The sequence below is a fragment of the Perna viridis genome, chromosome 12 (genome assembly GCF_037379345.1).
Source record: "Perna viridis isolate PV_CMFRI_1.1 ecotype Kerala chromosome 12, ASM3737934v1, whole genome shotgun sequence".
Taxonomy (NCBI): domain Eukaryota; kingdom Metazoa; phylum Mollusca; class Bivalvia; order Mytilida; family Mytilidae; genus Perna; species Perna viridis.
The window spans coordinates 19850553-19869786 of NC_142456.1; the positions used below are offsets into that span (position 1 = coordinate 19850553).

General features: G+C 32.7%; 1 protein-coding gene across 1 annotated transcript; it reads left to right on the top strand.

Moving 5' to 3' along the window:
* Positions 1 to 6470: 6470 nt before the first annotated feature.
* LOC148601603 (thymidine kinase 2, mitochondrial-like) lies at positions 6471 to 19005 on the top strand. The gene is made up of 10 exons (XM_088554739.1): positions 6471 to 6606; positions 8359 to 8399; positions 9132 to 9206; positions 9478 to 9531; positions 12499 to 12591; positions 13034 to 13107; positions 14085 to 14173; positions 14555 to 14634; positions 16496 to 16576; positions 18055 to 19005. The coding sequence occupies exons 1-10, from the start codon at positions 6579 to 6581 to the stop codon at positions 18139 to 18141; spliced, it is 702 nt and encodes a 233-aa protein (XP_088410865.1). The 5' UTR covers positions 6471 to 6578; the 3' UTR covers positions 18142 to 19005.
* The last annotated feature ends 229 nt before the right edge of the window (positions 19006 to 19234 follow it).

The following is a 19234-nucleotide window of genomic DNA, read 5'->3' on the forward strand; positions in this document are numbered from 1 at the left end:
ATGTATTTTACATTTATTCGTCTCAAGTTCGAATATGCTGACGTCATATGTGATAACTGCACCGAGTATATAAAGGATCGATTAGAACACATTAACTACGAGGCGGCACGTATTGTTACTGGTGCCTCAAAGTTGACCAGTCTGAATGTTCTTTTAGAGGAGACGAGATGGGAGACGTTATGAGACATGCAGACGGACAAATCATAAGCTTATTCTATTTTATCAGATGGTGAACAATAATGCCCCAGCATACCTCTCTAATTTAGTTCCTGCTTCATATGGTAATATTCTTGCATATCATACGCGTGATGCCAGAAATTTTATAAACGTGCCGTCAAGAACTAGCTTTTGTCATAACAGTTTTCTTCCGTTGCCCACTAGATTATGAAATAATCTACCGTTTGATACTAGAAATTCCTCTTTATCTTGTTTTAATAATCATTTGAGAAAGACGCATTCTGTTACAAAATATTTCAATACCAGTAAAAGGATGATCCAGATCTGTCATAATAGAATTAGGACCCGGACTACTGGACTAAATGCATACTTGTTTATGAAAAATCTAGTTAAAAATCCTTTTTGTCTTTGTGCATGGTCAAGTTGAAAATTCTGAACACTTATTTTTAGTATATGCTCGGTTTGTAGAACACAGACGCAATATGTTTGCTCAACTATATTGATAAGATACTGTTTGGAGACACTACACTTATAAACTTTTCTGTGATACAAAATTTTATATTGAATACGAGACGGTTTACTTGATAATCAAATCTGCATATTGAATTAATATTTCAATAATTAAATAATATTGTGTGGCTTCATTGACTTTATGTTATATTGTAACATTTGGTGTCAATATTTGATATTTCTGTAATATTGTTTGGTCATCTTCGATTTATACACTTTGTAATTGTTTCATTTATAGCTGTTAATTACCATTTATAATTGTGTTTTCTTTTTCTGGGAGAGGAATTTGTAAAAGTGTTCGACGCTTGTTTTCCAATCCCATTCAGTTCTTTATATATTTATCTGTATTTATCATGTAATACTGTTAAAAATTAGATCTGTTTAATGCGGGTTGAGGGCTGTTTATTAAGGCCCTGCAGTTACATGTATCAATTTAAATTATACAGTCACTATATAGCCAATCAGTGTATTTTGTATTGCTATATATTCATTCTATTCATTATAAACTCGAAGAGACACCATTGTTTTAACATGGTCTTAAGCTGTATACTTTTTCAAGTACAATCTAGCCTAGTAGATTTTGCCCTTTTCAGTGTATTTGGTTTGTATATGTAGTCAATTGACTCTACAAAGTTCAAGAATTATCTATTTGCTAGTCAGTCGAACTGACTGTAAGTGCCATTTTGATATCATTTAATAGGTAATACCTTATTAATATCTTACACATCTATCACTAGTAACTGTTTAAATTCCTCGTGATACAATTTTTCAAACGATTTTAAGCAGCACTCCCGGTAAGAATTATGCAAAATGTTATCCTTGAACATGGTTTGGAAAGCATTCACATTTATATTCTTGATATGTTTAGAATGCTTAAGTAGACATAAAATTACATGTGGTTCTTCATAGGACCCTTGTTCGTGAGAGATAAAAAAAAACTATATGGAATGTTCTTTAGAATTTAAAAAATAAGGAGATAACTCTATAAATGACACTGAAAAACAATAGAAACCATTGGATTGTTTATGTGAATTAACTCCAAAGAGCAGACAGATTGGCATGAATTATAATTATACATTTAATCATATATACCTATAAAGAAACTTATTAACAAAAATTTGTTTGGGGGGTGTATCACATATTACAGATTTGCATGATTCTTACAAAGACTGCTACTTATCTTCTTCCTTCACTCACTACTTCTCAACCAATCCACTTATACTAAATGTCAATAAAAGCAAACATTAATCAGAAAAAACTTAACGTCTACTTGTGGGATATATCCCCAAAGCATTTAAAATCATATTTGACTAATTTGATAGTAATTATGAAAAAAATGGACTCCAATCTAGAACCACGTAAATATATACAACACGGCCAAGAACTCTACAAAAAATAGACATAAATACGTGTACATTTATAGAAAATACTGTAATAACATAAGATAATTCACTGTATTTGAATAATTTGAAAATTAAAAAGGGACCAAGTTCAACAGCCACGTCCTTATCGTATAGCATATGGCTAAGAGTTTGAAAAAAAACTTATTTCCATTTTTTTCAATAAAAATAATAATAATAATAATAATAATAATAATAATAATAATAATAAAATCTTTATTTCAAGAGGATTACACAGTTTACAAGCTAATCTTCCCTGAGGCCCTCACACAAAAAACTATAACTACCAAAAAAAACAAAAACACAAAAAAACACACAAACAAAAGTTGATTTGACAATATCAAAGCACTTTTAGATAATACAACATAGAACATTAAAAAAAGTGTTAGCAGCAATATTTTTATCTTTTATGATACTCTGTTCAGAAGTCTTGAGGTACTTCTTAATGTTGATTTTGAATGAGTTATCAGTAGCTTGATAATAATAAAAACTGTCATACGCAGACTTCTTGTATCGCGCTAGACTTCTTACAGTTGGGCTTCTGAGACAGGGCTAAGTTGCTACAAGATTGAAGTCATCACTACAGAAGTTTTATGGTTGCCATCATGAACTCGTGGATCGTGACGATATATCCATGTGCACCATGAAAACTGGTTTGTTCATCGTGTCATAGTTTTCCTTTCCTCTTTTGTCTACCCCGGACTTGACTTTTTATTAGCATTTCGGCGGATGTTTCTAGAAAAGCAGAGGACGCTTACCCTACCGGTGCGCCTGGTCCATGCTCCCAGTTTTTAGTGGAATCCGAGTTGTTCATTTGCTTTTGTTACTTTGTGCATGTATGTATTATTTTAGATATTTAATGTTATTTGTTGTGTACGTCTGTTTTCAATGTTTGGTCTTTGTCCCTAGATTGCTTTCTTTTGATTTCCGCTTGACTTTGGTCCCCTTGATTGCTCCTCCTATTTTTGTTGTCCCCTTAAAATGTCTTTATCATACACAACCACATATACTTTTGCATTATCTAAAACTTATAGGGAAAGACCACCTGTGCATTAAGTTGGGCTCTTATCACGTAAACAAACATAAATAACCTTTAATGCAAAATGCGCTTTTATAAAATGCTCAAGGCTGCAAAGTTCGAAATATTTGAAGTATAAGTAGAACTCTCCTATCTGAAGGAAGATCTTATCCAGATTTTATTGATTTTTTACCGATAGCTTCCGATTGGCTCGTGACGTCACTAAGTCGGTTTGGTACTGATACAAGTACTGCAAATGTAAACAAAGAATATTCCGTAAATATTTCTACGATCCTGTTTATCTAATCACCAAAACACGATGACTTGTCAAGCTTACGATTGCACGAATGATAAGAGAAATGTTCTGAAAATTTGTTTTTTTTTTACCAGCAACACGAACGTTCTTCGGATGTAGCCATAAGATTTTCCTTACAAATACTAGTCATCTGGCTGCAAAACCCGTTCGGCCGTTGTTCGTCAATGATGTCTGACATTTGCTTTCATGTTGTGTCTCAATCTCTTCTTCTATTTATTTTGGGTTGAAATTATAGGGGAAAAGTCCAAAATCTGCGATTTCTTCGGACGTCGTAATCAATTACCTATTGACTTTCACTTTACAAACCGACTTCGTGACGTCACAGTTCAACCGATTATGGTGGCGCCCATAGGCTCGGAAATTTCAAATTCCCTATATACTAATTATAAATCTCGATTGATTAATTAAGGAAAAGAAATCATTTTGTTTCAATTTAATTTTCATGAATATTTAACAGATTATTTTCAATATTTAATTTATGACTTATGACACAATAACATGGTCTTCTCCTTAAAAAAATAATGATGATGATGTCTTGTATATCCGTAATTTAATCTAGGGGCGGATCCAGGATTTTAGATTAGGGGGCGCACAGTTAAAATTTTTGAGGTTAAATTTTTGAAAATTTTAAGTAAACCATATGTCAGATGATTAGTAAGCACGTTGAATGATACTGTTTTATATTTTGTATGTTAAAACGGATGGAATGCGACATTAATTTTCATCGTTTCTTCAGATACTTTATTTGGCTGAGGACAACTCATGCTTTGCAAATTTTAGGGAGGGTGCACGACGGCCACGCCCCCGCCTGAATCCCCCTGATTTAATCATATTATAACCGACTTAAAGTTACCGTCAGTACTCAGGACTAAATCTCAGCCTGTTATTTTCACACTTAAGGCCTGTAAAATGCATTTAACATTCTTAATGATTTTTGCATATCATGGAAACTCGAAATAAACACCAAAATAATCCAAAATAATAATATTCAATTCAAATGGTAAAAGTATTCTCAACCACTTCAGTATTGACAAAAATATGCTAGAAACAGTAAAATCTAACAGCTACCTGGGCATCTAACAAATAGGCTTCTGGAACAGGGTTATGTTGCTACAAGATTGAAGTCATCACTACAGAAGTTTTATGGTCGTCATCATGAACTCGTGGATTGTTATGGTGTATCCTTCATCACCATGAAAACTGATTTATTCAACGGGTCATAGTTTTCCTTTCCTCGTTTGTCTACCCAGGACTTGACTTTTTATGAGCAACTCGGCGGGTGTTTCTAGAAAAGCAAAGGACGCTTACCCTACCGGTGCACCTGGTCCATGCTCCTAGTTGTTAGTGGAGTCCGAGTTGCTCATTTACTTTTGTTACTTTGTATGTATGATCTTAGTTACTTTATGTTCTTTGTTGTGTATGTCTGTTTTTCATGTCTGGTCTTTGTCCCTGGATTAAATTCTTTTGATTACCGCTATAACCTTGGTTCCCTTGATTACTCTATTTAACTACAATGGTAATTTGAAACTATCAAAAAATAACCTAATGGAGAAGGGAAGGAAGGCCTGGTTTAAAATTAAAAAAGTCATATCTATAGATGTTCCTTGTAATTTACTTGAAAAGTTATTTGACACTTTGGTAATACCTGTTATTCTTTATGGAAGTGAGGTCTGGGGAGCTGGAAAAAAACTTTCAATGACTCTGACCCATATGAACACTTACATTTGAAATTCATAAAAGAAATCCTTGGAGTAAATAGTAAAGCTACAAACATTACATGCTTAGCAGAACTGAACAGAACACCTCTACATCTAAAAGTTCAATTGAATACGATTAAATTTTTAAACCATATCCTTAACTCCCCTGAACACTAGTCTACGAAATGTTCAGAGAAGTTAGAAAGAACAACTTTATAATTGTGGATGCCCCATGTAAAAAATATACTAAATAAATTACGGTCCTGTCATCTTAACTTACAACTTAATAACCTTCAATTTTATATCAAAAGAATCGAACAAAGACTACACGATCAGTTTAAGCAAAATTTAGTAGGCTCAATAGCTATGAGTGAAAAAACTGTCATTTTTCCGTAAAATACTTATACCGTTTAAAAGACCCCCATATATTGATTTATGTAAATCTAAAACAGAAAGATCTATCGTCAGTAAATTTGAGTACACATGCACCAGAAATAGAAAGGGGTCGGTACAAAAACATAGAGAGAAAAAATGTATTTGCAAATCATGTGATAGTGGGAACATAGAGGATGATTATCATTTCTTCTTGGTATGCACCCACTACGCACCGCAAAGAAATCAATACAGAATGAAATTGGACAACCATAATTTATTTTTTTCATCAAAACCTCACCTCACACCAAGAGACATAGCATACATATTAAACATTAGCTCTATATAAATACTAAAAATAACTATCAAATTCATGAGTGAATGTTGGAATCGAAGGTCAACTTAATTTCACAGAAATTTTATTAATATATAACGTTAAAACTATAGATTAATCTGTTTTGATCAGATTTACACCACTGTCGCACCGTGGTCATAAATTTAGTTTATATGTAATGTATATTACATTGTTCTGTTTTTGTTCATGCCATAACCATTTACTGTAAATTTACGTGTTTGGGCAAATACAATTGTCTATTGTCTATTGTCTTAAAAATCGTTTGCTTTCAAAAGTACTTATATCGCTTACTATTAATCAAATCTGTGATATAAGCAAAAACTATGAAAACCAGACACGCCCTCCCCAAATCTGCTTCCAGTCCCCTAAGGTCACAGGTCTTCCAAGGTCATCTCTGGTCTACGATTAGTACTACCGTTTTGAGAAAAAGCGCGCGCCTTTGGATGTCATTGGTCAATTTACTAGCCGAATTTTTTTTAATCAAAAACTTACTATCGCAAAATAAATACCGGAAGTATTCTCAAATTATAATACCTTTAAATGTTATATAAGAACTTTATTACTTGATTGAATAGACTGGAGCATTAAATAAAAATTGAATAATAAATGTCTATCTTTCATTTGATTGGTTTAGAAGAAAGTGCGCCAAATTTAATGTAAACAAAGGAAACCAGAGAAGAAAAGATCGAGCTGTGTGCTGCACGATCTCTGAAATTTCCTGGCTGCTGTCGAGATGATCGGATTGCAGCATATAAATTTTGGTAATTTAAATTTCATTCTTTTAACATAAGCGAAACAATTAAGTTATCGAAATCATTATTCCTTCAGTTTTTTTTATATATTTATACTATACATGTATATTTAATATTTACCTCACTTACATTGTTAACATGCATGTAGAAAAAACAGCCATGCCATTATCGAAATCACATGTACGGATACAATGCCAATGCGTTTTCACTAATATTATAGTGAAAACGCATTGGCATTGTATCCGTACATGTGGTTTCGATAATGGCATGGCAGTTTTTTTCTACATGCATGTTAACAATGTAAGTGAGGTAATCCAGATACATGTAATAATGGCGTTTGCTAAGGCAAAGTCTGTGGTAAGTTTGCAATTAAAATAAATGCTTGTTGTAGAAGAAATGTTTAGTAAAGATAGTACATCTTATTGTTTCAACACTTTTGTACTGCATTTTATCATCCTAGTTTTAGTTGCTTTTAGTTCTATACTCGGCGTCACATAAATAACATACTGTTAAAATTTGAATAAAAATATTTTCTACGACTTTATTGACACCAACCGTCGTTTAAATTGTCTTAAATGACTTGCTCATTCGTTTAGCCAAACAGCTTCTCAAAAACAAGTCCCTTATTAGCTTAAATCATGCGTAACAAATCCTTACGGGAAAATCCCATACTAATATCCGCCATGTTGGTTTTTACGGGACGATTTGTTTACAAACGAAGTCCGTAAGTTCCCGTCGAACTCCGGTGACAATCGTCTGCTTGATCAACTTCTCGGTATTGTACGTTGTTCGCGTAAAATAAATCCGAGATATCCGAAATAACGTCGAAGTGCATTCTGGGTTCTTCGGTTTTTGGACAAACCATTTAAACGTAAACAACATCTCCTAGCAACCCGATCACTGTAAACATGGCCGACTTTTTACAATGTAAATATTGGCACCTAGAATTAAAATCTGACCGGAATTTAACGATTCAATGTTTAGGGAAAAGCCGTTTGGCTAAACGAATGAGCAAGTCATTTAAGACAATTTAAACGACGGTAGGTGTCAATAAAGTCGTAGAAAATATTTTTATTCAAATTTTAACAGTATGTTATTTATGTGACGCCGACTATAGTTCTATTTATTCATCTGCTTTTATTTTGCTTTGTTAGCCAGCCCTTATCATATGCACCTATGTCACAGGGGGGGTCTACTTTTTATGAATAGTAATATATGAAAAGGATAGGAATTTAGTTGCAGTATATGTGATAGGGGTTAAATTCACAAATTATAGCCTATATATTTACACGTGATTTGACATAATTGAATCATCCTTAAAGTCTTCAAAGTAAATAAAGATTAACACTTTACTGATAAGCAGGAAGGGATCCAATTAGCTCAGACATGATAATGTCTTTAGATACAATGTCAAATGTTCTGTGATCAGCATCCTGCTGTGATAGGTACGTGTGTAGATACTGTTAAACACCATGCATTACATATATATGAATGAGTGTCTGTTTTTTATTGTCAGAATATATGAATGGGGTGGGTAAAAATTTTTGGGCCGCACACCTGTACCCTTTTACCAGTTAAATTATACCATCATCCCCCCACCCCCATCCCCCCATAAAGACGTATCATGTATCTTTTGTTTTGTCCATTACTTGTTTGCATGCTTTGTTGTTATATTATATAGAGCTTATGTTTATTATTATGAATTTCATACCAACTCAAAATAAAAATTATTTATTATATTTGGTAATTTCTTTTATTTAGAAAATACCAGGAAACAACCAGACCATAGCAGAAGTTTTACAGTAAGTGACTCAGTGATAGGAAAAGGCATGTGCCATATGCCCGTTGAAGCTGAAATTGGCTCATTAGAGTTAAATGATTTTACTTAGTGTTATTAAACGGCCCATTAACATCAACACTTGCAATAAATCCTGAATACCAATTTGAAAAAAAAATTCTCTGCCAATCAACTTTTTGTCCACTCTTGTGAAAGGTTTGTGCCCCAAATTTCAGGAGAAACGTCTAAAACAGATTGCTGATATTTCACCCTCAAAAATGAGCTTTCATACAACATTTTCATTTAGAAATAAAAAAATTATTAAGCAGATTGGCAAGAATTGCTACGGTCTTGAAAATGGCGAGATCTACTCTGACCAGTAATGCCCAAAGGTTTCCTGTGTGAAGTTCCAAAATCAAGTATACATGTATTTCACCAGACCAGCCGCAATTTATTAGACTTGTCTGTCCATCTGAGGGAATTTTGTTTTCACTGCTATCTCTAAAGTAAAAATGAGAAATAATTGTATGAGATTTGTAATCCTATAAATGTCTTTGATATTGAAGCACATTAGAGTTTGAATGGTAAAACCAAAAACAATATTTCTTTAGTGATAAAATCTATTTCAAGAAAATAACACTTAACATCAGCTTTGATAACTGACATCAAAACTTCTGTTTAGCACTACAAAGAAAATTGCAAGTTTTCTTGTTTTGTTTTTTTTTTTTCAATGTTATAATTACCTATGATTTTGTAGGTTGTTGTGGAAGGAAACATTGGAAGTGGAAAGAGCACATTTTTGGAGTATTTCAGAGATTTTTCAGAAGTTGATGTAAGAGTTAAGAATGATTTAATACAGTGTATATTAAGAGTGGTTTATAAGTAAATGTAGATGTGCATATTTAGTCATTGATCTACGTTTCTAGTTAGATCTAAGGCAAGTTTTTTTTGGGAAATACCAACAACAATATTTAAAACAAAACTATTATATATAGCCTTATAGGAGTGTTGTTTTTTTTTGTTTTTTTTTATGCTTATCTACATGTATAGACCCTATTTTTAAGGATATTACCCCATAACACTTTTTTTATTATTATTTACAGATCATTCCAGAACCTGTACAGAAATGGAAGGATGTGAATGGATTCAATACTTTGGTAACTGTGGCATATTAATTACTTAATGAATGTGTCTAATTTTTTAAGATGTTATATTAGATAACCTGGTTTTGGCCAGTTTACTCTTCTTTATAAACAGTTTATAAGGGTAAACAGCCACAAAACCAGGTTATTTGGTATAACCTGTTCAAACATTTTAAATTTGATTTTTAATGGATGACAGTCCTAATATATAAATGATACATAATCAAAAGGTTATTTTCGTTAGGGATTATTTGATATCAGGAGTGTAGACCGATTGACGTCAGTGATGTCATAGCACCAACTCCGGTTATACAAAGTAACCTGGTTTGCTCAAAGGGAACCAAGCAATCTGAAAGATTGTTACAAGTCTATGTAAATTATATGTATTTCGGAAATAATCTACATTTTTTACATGTAGTCTGTAGATATCTGAAATGCTAACAGTATGCAGACTTGCCTACCCTTACGATTTTGGCGTAGACTCACAATTTTTAGGGCAATCTTGCACCATTATGGTTGTTGCCAATTTCCTTTTGCAAAATTCAGTACGGTATTTCTGGATTATTTTGCATCCAGCCAGTCATGTTTCGTATATTATACATAATTCTGCCATTTCCAGTATATTAAGGAAGCATGTCAAAACGTAATTTAGACGAGGGTTCTGAGCAGCAAGTTAAAAAAAAGGCTGCCCAATGGTAGCAATAGTTTAAGGAAGAGTTGGGTCTGCCATTGTCAAATAAAGGTATCCATTTCACATCTTTGCAGCATATGCATGCAGCATTTTATAATAAGTCATGTGGCTAATACTATTGTCAGAAGCATATTTCCACCAAAAAAACATCTTGAGATGGCATCACTTCAAGTTTCCTCTCATAAGATGTCAACTTTCTTTTCCCCACAAAATGAAATTCCTCATTACTGAATTTATCATTGAAAACATTTAACTGTGAGTGTTGTTAATCATGCCAGTAAGTGTTTCCCATAAATGTTTCCAGACTCCGAAATATCTGCTTAATATACACTACTATCAACCAAAATTTTAATTTCTCCATTCTTCACAGTGGAGTCACTCATGTCCTCCACTGTGACTCCACCAAAGTCAAAACCAGGATAAAATTGCCAAATTTCAATAGATTTCAATATTTTGTTCTACCCTTTACAGAAATGTTATTAAACTACTAGAACCCTAAAATATATCTTGGCATAAAGACAGGAGAAGTTAATTACAGACAATTTTGGAAATGATGACTCCACTGTGGAGAGTGGAGACACTGTGACTCCACTCAAAATATCTCCACTGTGGAGAGTGGAGAAATTGAAATTTGTGTTGACAGTTGTGTAGTTATGATAGAAGTATGAGGTTATGATTACATGAAAACTAATCCAGGTATAAAAAAAATAAATGACCAAAATATGATTAAAATGTCAACATCATGTTGTTCTATCATGTGCCATTGTCATTTATGCTGTATATATATATTGGTTTCTGTACTGAAAATTGCATTTTATGCCTGAACCTGGTGCCTTATTATTACTAACAAAGAGGGGTATGCAAGTCTGAGTATGGTACAGTGTTGTATATAATCTGAACCTGTCGTCAATTAATCATTTTGTCAACTGAAAAAATGAGGAAAACCTAGTAAGCATTGGTGATTGTGTTCAATTATTTCTGGAAAAGCAGAGGACGCTTATCCTACCAGTGCACCTGGTCCATGCTCCCAGATTTTAGTGGAGTCCGAGTTGCTCATTTGCTTTTGTTACTTTGTATGTATGATTTTAGTTACTTTATGTTCTTTGTTGTGTATGTCTGTTTTCCATGTCGGTCTTTGTCCCTGGATTACATTCTTTTGATTACCGCTATAACCTTGGTACCCTTGATTACTCTTTTATAAACAAGACAAGGTTTTACCTATCCATAAAAAAGATTGCTTTGTTTCTGAGCCTTCTGTACATTATAAGGATTGACTTCTTACATGTACAGTTCAGAGAAACCTGTGCAAACAAGATTTCTTCTGTAATCCTTCATATAAGTTAAAATACGTTTTGAACCTATCAAGTAGCAGTCTTTATAAAAATCAGACAGGAAGTGATTCATGCATGTCAAAAAACCAGCCAATTCAGTTTTATTTCTTGTTCAGAAACAATTACTGATCATGTGACAAGCTTTAGTTTTTCAATTGGTTGTTGAGCTTTTGAGATAAAAATTATATGATTGTACATGAAATCAGCACTTTGCAAGAGTTATTGTTCTTTATTATGTTTGATTAAGTTGATTTTAGTAGAAGATACACATGTAAATGTATGATTTTCTCAAAAGTGCAGATATGAATACAGAAATAATTATCGTTATGTGAAGATATAGTATACATGTATGTAGATTGAAAGAGCATCGTTTGTTTAGTGGATTTTTTCTACACAATGACTCACTTTATCATTGGTAGTGCCTGAATTTTATATGGGCTGGTACATTAAACCAAACACTTTCTACCTACGTGAAATAATAGAATTTGTAAATGTCATTCTAGTTTCAGTTTCCCGTCCGGAATTTCCTGTGTAGAACGTATTGAAATCAGAAGACAGATCTGCATTTTATTGTGTACTTCCAGGAAATCCAAATGCTGCTTCACAATGCAAAATCTTCTATTTTATGCTGTTCCCCTTGGAACTAGATATTTGTCATTTTTAATCCGTATTTTTACCCAAAAAGATACTTTGCTTTTAATATGGAACTCAATGCTATGTTAATGACCAATCTCCATACATTTGAATGCTAGACTAGGACCCATTCTTACGAAACCACGTAGTCACGTGACGAGACTTACTTATCCCTATATCTTCAGTCTCAAGTGAGTTTCAGTTAAGAAAGATTTCTCTGTATGTGACAATTTTAATGAATTTGTCAGTTACTCCATTATTGTTGTACCAATGTGAATAAAAAATAAATTAAGTATAAATACCAACAACTTAATTCCCACATTTCAGGAAATGATGTATACAGATGCCAGTAGATGGAGTCTAGCTTTCCAGTCATATGTCCAGTTAACCATGTCTGCAGGTCACCGAGAACGGTCAAAGGTCAGCTGTCTATTGTATCTCTGGAACATAATACTTAAATATAACGGAAGTTTCCTGACATAGAATTACACATTTTTAATCAAACATGCTACAGGTCTTTAGAATTCATGTGAAAGGTTGCTTGTTAAAGTTTTTAAATAAGATGCTGTCAGGTCATTTTTGTAAGAATTTTTGCCCTTTGAACTTATATTGTTGTATTGCTTAATTACATTCATACAACATTGCAAGTTCTCTCACGCTTATATTTATGGATTTTGAATAAAACTTATGCTGGAGGTTGCAACCACTGATACCTCTGACAAGTTTGACACATGATGCTGGCAAATTTCTAAATTATTTTCAATGAGCATGGCAAGGAACACTAGGGCACTGTTGTGTCATATTAGCTGTATATGTCCTTTTGCATTTTATTTATTTATTTTTTTTTTTTTTTTTTTTGCAGAATAAGCCAGTGAAATTGATGGAGAGAAGTATTTATAGTGCCAGATACTGTTTTGTAGAAAACCTCAGAAGACAGTAAGTGTCCAGTTTTTTCCTTCTATATTCTCAATGACCAGTCCAAATAGTAGAAGACTGTATAGGATTCAACTAGCCCAAAACATGGAAAGTGCACATCATTTCCGTAGCCCAAATCAATTTTGACTAGCTTCAGGCTAGTGGCTAAAGCCGAGCATTGACATGTACTTTGTATACATGCTAAAATGTTCTATGATAGATGTCAATTATTTTTTTGTAATTGAAATTATTCGGTGATTTTGTTTCTTTTTTCATAGGAGCCCCAACCCTAATTTTTAAGAAAATTTTGCTTTATTTAAAAAAAAAATGGGATATTTTCAATGAAGACAGGAAATGGCATTTAAGGTTGTCCTATGGCCATGAACAGGTTGTATCATACTTACCAGAGGACAACCAAATTATTTTCATTCTTAACATGCATTTACTAAAGGACAACCTAGATTTCAATATGGCCAAGTAGAATTTTCATCAGTTTGCCAGATAGGGCATGGTTCATAAAACGTTTTTAAGTTATACCCTGGAAGACAGTCACCAAAAATAATTTGTTTAATATAGACTGTGACCATATTTAAATCACAGTGACAAGTTGCTTAATAATTAATCAATTTGTTTTGTGAAAAATATAGTCATTTCATGCCTTAGCTGGTACTTAGTAGATGAAAACTTGCACTGTTCAACTGTAGATAATGAAAATATGACAGAATGACACATTTTCTGATTGGATATAAAAACAAATTGTCAGTTATTTTATATTGTTACAATAATGTCATCAACATTTTTTTGTCAGACTTACTCAATATAACAGTAAAACTTTCATTTCTTACACTATTCATGTTTTTAAAGAAGGTTCCAGAAAACCAATGCCATGAAGCAAGCTTTAAAAGGCTTCAAAATAAATGATGTGACACTTTATTACTCATTGTGCAGGGCAACCTGGTTATTTCTAGGCTTAAACAAATTTATATCATGTTTTGCAGAAACCTGATGCCTGATGTGGATTACTGTATCTTAGCAGAGTCTTATAAATGGATACTTAATCATGAAGATACCAATATTGATCTTATTGGTAAGTGTTTTGGAATTTGTTCAGTTATAAGAGATTAGATCTGTAAGAATTCATTCAGTGTTTTTATAGGAAATTGGTTTTAGGGTTTCCAGACCCCAATCTTAATTTTCATGCTTTTCGCAATGGTGTTACCATTACAATTTTTGGCTGCAAATTATGCTCAGTGGATTATCTTTCTATAATACCCTTGTTAAAATGACACTTAAGTTCATATATATCGTCTTCAAAAATTAAAAACGGTTAGTCTTAAACTGCTTTCTTTTGAAATGGCATACACCAATATTGTTAGAATTATCAAAGAAGTTGCCCTGTTCTGATAACATATGGGTTTATCATTAGCAAAACAAAATGTGCAACCTCTTCTTTTCTCTTTGTTTACAGTCTACCTCAGAGCAGATCCAGAAACATGTCAGGGTAGAATCAGGAAAAGAAATAGATTTGAAGAGAAAGATGTCCCCATTGTAAGTGTGTTTTTATACCTCGCGCAACAAAGTTGGGAAGGGTATAATGTTCTTGAAACATCCATCAGTCCATCTTCAGTTTTCCAGACTTTTTTTTCTAAACGCTCGTAGATATTGACATGATCTGGTATATAAGTTGCAGGTCAAGTTTACTTTTTGTTCCGCTCTAATGATTTTTACTGAAATTATGGGCATTGAACTTAGCAAAAAACACAGAAAAAAACGTTTTCCGAACTTTTTTCTAAGCGCTTGCAGGTATTGATATGATTTTTGTTATGTAAGTTAACCATAAGTTACAGGTCAAGTGTACATTTTGTTCTGTTACGATATTTACTTTGGATTACATAAAAACTCAAAGAAATCACAAACTGGAGTTTGAAACTACCATTCTGAGTATTAGAATTCTTATTCCTCTTTTATCAGGGTCCTTCTACATGTATTTCTCTTGCAAACAAATTTACTTGAGTATCCAACATGGATTATCAATTTTGTTCCTTGGACTTGTAGTATGAGTGGGGGAATAAAAAAAATGTACGCACGTACAATGTATCTTCATGTACAATTGCATCTTACTTAAAAAATTTTTGTATGCTTAATGGCCACAGACTCTTTAGCCTACAAAGACTGCTACTTAAAAAGTCAATCATGTATGCAGTATTAAAGTATTTACATAGTCTGTGTTTGCTGCCATTTAGTAAATATGTTCTTATTTTCTTACAAGGAAAAAAATGTTGGTCTTTATTTTATTTTTGCTTTTTACTATCAAAGTTGATGACACAGACTATAATACATGTTCACACTATTTGTATTGTACTAAGCATACCCAGCGTGATGGCGTACATTTGTACATAACACTGACCTGTGAGCTAGTACAATAAAAATCTGGTTCACTGTCAGTGTTCTAAGATTACCATTTCTGTTGCCCATGGAAAGTACTTTTTAGGGTCAGGAAAGTGTAAAAAGAGATGCTAGCTGTCCCTGGACAAGTAAAATTTGCCTGCATTTTTTTTTCTTTTGGACTAAAATGACTCTGATTAATCATGAATTGATCCTGAATTTTTACTTAACAAATTTCACTGACAAATTTGCGTGTTTTTACTGAGGATTCGACAACATGACTTTTTTCATCGACGTTATTATGCACATGTAATAAAGCATCTGAATGATAGTGATCATTATCATTATAATATGAAATCATAAAGGTAATACAACAACCTGGATTTGTATTTTTATGTATGTTTTACAGTCAAAAAGGTTGCATTTTAACAAATAATTGTCTTTTTGGAAATACTTGAACGATATTCTACCTTAAATACTTCGATTTATATGCTTTTCTGGGAATTTTTTCAAGTTTGTAATCAGTGACAGAATATTAAGGTTATGGTACCGGAAACGACTCATATTTTACAGTAGAAGTATACTTTGTGGGAAAATGCGATTTATGATTTGAAATGAAACAGAAGACAAATAAAATTTCAGTGTTTATTCAATTTGTTCATGTATTAAATGAAACAAAAAGATTGCGTTATGTATCAAAACTATTGTTTACTTCACCTCTTTATACAAAGACTTGATTCTTATTTGTATTCAAAAGACAAACAGAAGCACTAACCTTAAAAATATCATGGAAAGTTACTATATTGATTGGGAAAGTAGATTTTTAGTAATGACTTTCCCTTGGAATGTTGACCGAGCAAAACAAAATCCTTGAACACTGAGTGTGTCGGACAGATCTGGTACTAAGTAGGGTCTGTTCAGTTTAGTCAATCAATCTCTGAAATGCATGAGATATCTGCCATAGTTCATTAAATTTTAATTAATCTATTGGTCTGTCCATTTAGCATCCTTTTATGTATTACAGGAATATTTGGAGTCCCTCCATACTTTACATGAAGACTGGTTAATGCATCAGAAACAGTTTGATTTACCAGCCCCTGTTGTTGTAAGTTTAAATTCTTTAGTTCACTGTACAGAGGTGTTTACTTATACAGATTTCCCGTATTTTCTAAGAATTTTGACTGCAAATTATGCTCTGTAGATTGTGAATATCCCCCATAGTACCTTTGTTAAAATTTCAGAAAGTTCAGGATTTTACGGATAATTACCATAGAATACGATGAAAAATACAGATTGTCGACGAGTAGTATAAACAGAACTTGACTGCAGCTTTCAAGTTATCAGTGATATTGTTTGCCTTTTTCAAAACTACATTGTCTTTTTTTTTATTGATGAAATATGCTTCTTTTTTTTTAAATAGAAATTTGGAATGACCTTACAACCTTGAATATGTAGTTAAAATGATGAATTTTATGGAGCATGTCTTTAAAAAGAAAGGTTATAAATATTGCATCAGGATAATTTTGATCTATGGTAGCTAGCAGCTTAAATTTTAGTAGCCCACACCAACTTTTAGGGGCCACTGCTTTTTTGTTTTTTTGGGTTTTTTTTTTTTTAGTAGCCCACACCAACTTTTAGGGGCCACTGCTTTTTTGTTTTTTTGGGTTTTTTTTTTTTTTGGCAAATTGGGAAACTTTAAAACAGTTTTATAACAATATTACTGCCTATGATTCTGATATGCTTTAGATAGGATTATTTGTGTTCATTCCACATACACCCAAAGAGTATAGATTCTCAAACTCCCATTTCGGAGTCACTTTTTAGAGTGGCTCCAGGAAATTCTGAAAAATGTTATAAAAATTGTGTAGTGATCTTGGCATACTTCCTCCAAAAGGTAATAAAATACTCCCTGCTGGGAATTTTATATTTCCCTATTATCATTTGAAGTACCACCTACATCCTGTCTTACCTGTCAGGTGAACATCATTGCAATACACAAGGTGATAAAATATTTGGAGTGACTCAGAAATACTCCCATAAAGGCAGTAAAATACTCCCAGATGGGAGAAATCATTTACAGGATTATAGGAGTGGACTCTGTAAAACTCTGTGATCCACTGGACACCGAAATATCTTTAAGAGAATCCTCTCTTTCTGGGTGCACTGTATATGTATATACTAGGGTGAAAGTAGATGTTTGATGAAAACAACTTTTCCTCATTTAAGATTGAACAAAATAATTTTAAAAGTTTGTTTTAGTAGTGATGATTATGACAAATATCTCAATGCATTTGAATGGTAGACAAAGATTCATTCTCATGAAACCATGGAATCATGTGACGAGACTTGCATACCCTATATCTGTGTGTGTGGTTTACTGGTCTAAACATCAAGTAACCAGAATTCTGCTAAATTAAGATCTAGAAACATCTCCTGCCTGAGTGTGATTTCTCTGCTTTTGACTATCTGGATTACTTTGCAAACACTGTTTGATAGACAGGCTGCTCTTTTAATCACATTGAACATTTTTGATGCATGGAAGCAACATGTAACTGCAAAATGTACTATTTTATATTTTTACAGGTCATTGAGGCTAATGAAGATATTTCCAAGCTGAAGTCAAAATTCAGACAATGCAAAGAGGAAATTTTTGCTAAAATACAAGTGTGACGTTTCAGATTCAAAGACAGACCAGTTGAAATTAAGGCAGCTCAATAAGGGAGTGACAGCGATAGACTCCACTCAAGCAAGATATTCCTTTCATCTGTCTGCTTCAGTTTTAGTGCTAAAATGTTTGTCATATCAGTAAAAGAATTTTCTTTTAAAATGTTCTTAAAAGAAAGGTAATTCTTAAATTTTTACAGCATTGTATGTTTATTACAAATTTCCTCCAAATTATCGTACACTGAAGACTATGATCTTAGCCCATTTTCACTTAAACAGTTTTAAATGTAGAACAAAATTTGTGGAAACATAAGTTTTCTCAAATTTTTACTTTTATAATTCTTGCTTACAATAGATGTGCACAATATCCATGTTTAAGATAGAAATGGACTTCTGGGGGGGTCATTTCTCTATAGTACAGTGAAACCTGACGACACTGAACCCCTTTTAGACTGAGATTTGCCCGGTTTTGCAAAGTATATGGTTTACCCTAGACCAAAATTCATTTAGACAGAAATGACAGGACTTCAATTGTCTTCAACGAAATTTAGAATTTTCACCTCTTACAGGGTTCAGTTGAGACTGGTTTCACAGTTGTAGTCTAGTATTTTGTATTGTCAGCACAATGTTGTCATTGTAATGTTATCATCAGGTTTAAACTGGACAGAATGTTCGCATCTTATACATAGTACCTCTATCTGTTTTATTATGAAGTACTTGTATGAGTGATATTTGTTTACTGATACAAGTAAATCTAGATGCAATAGTTATCCCCCTTAGATAACCAGAAAATTTGAACTATACTGTAAAAATGTCTCAAATCAGTCCTTTCAAATTTATTGGTATTTTTTTTATTTTTTACTCCCTCCCCCTAGAGAAAATTTTATTTCAAGTAATTTCAGCAACTGTTGAAGAACAATAATTCATATGTATAGTTTTTTTTCTGTCTCATCCATTAATTTTTTTTCACCTATCGAAAAATTCCTAGAAAGCACATTTTAGTTGTTTTAGCTTAATCTCCTTATATATCTTGTTTTAATTTTAACTTTTTACATAAACCCATAATTTTAAAGTACTTGTTGTATACTGTGAAATTACT

Coding starts and splice junctions, on each gene's coding strand:
- LOC148601603 (XM_088554739.1), top strand. CDS start 6,579: ATGATCGGATTGCAGCATATAAATTTTG. Junction 12,592..13,033: donor GTCACCGAGAACGGTCAAAG/GTCAGCTGTCTA, acceptor TTTTTTTTGCAG/AATAAGCCAGTGAAATTGAT. Junction 13,108..14,084: donor GTAGAAAACCTCAGAAGACA/GTAAGTGTCCAG, acceptor CATGTTTTGCAG/AAACCTGATGCCTGATGTGG.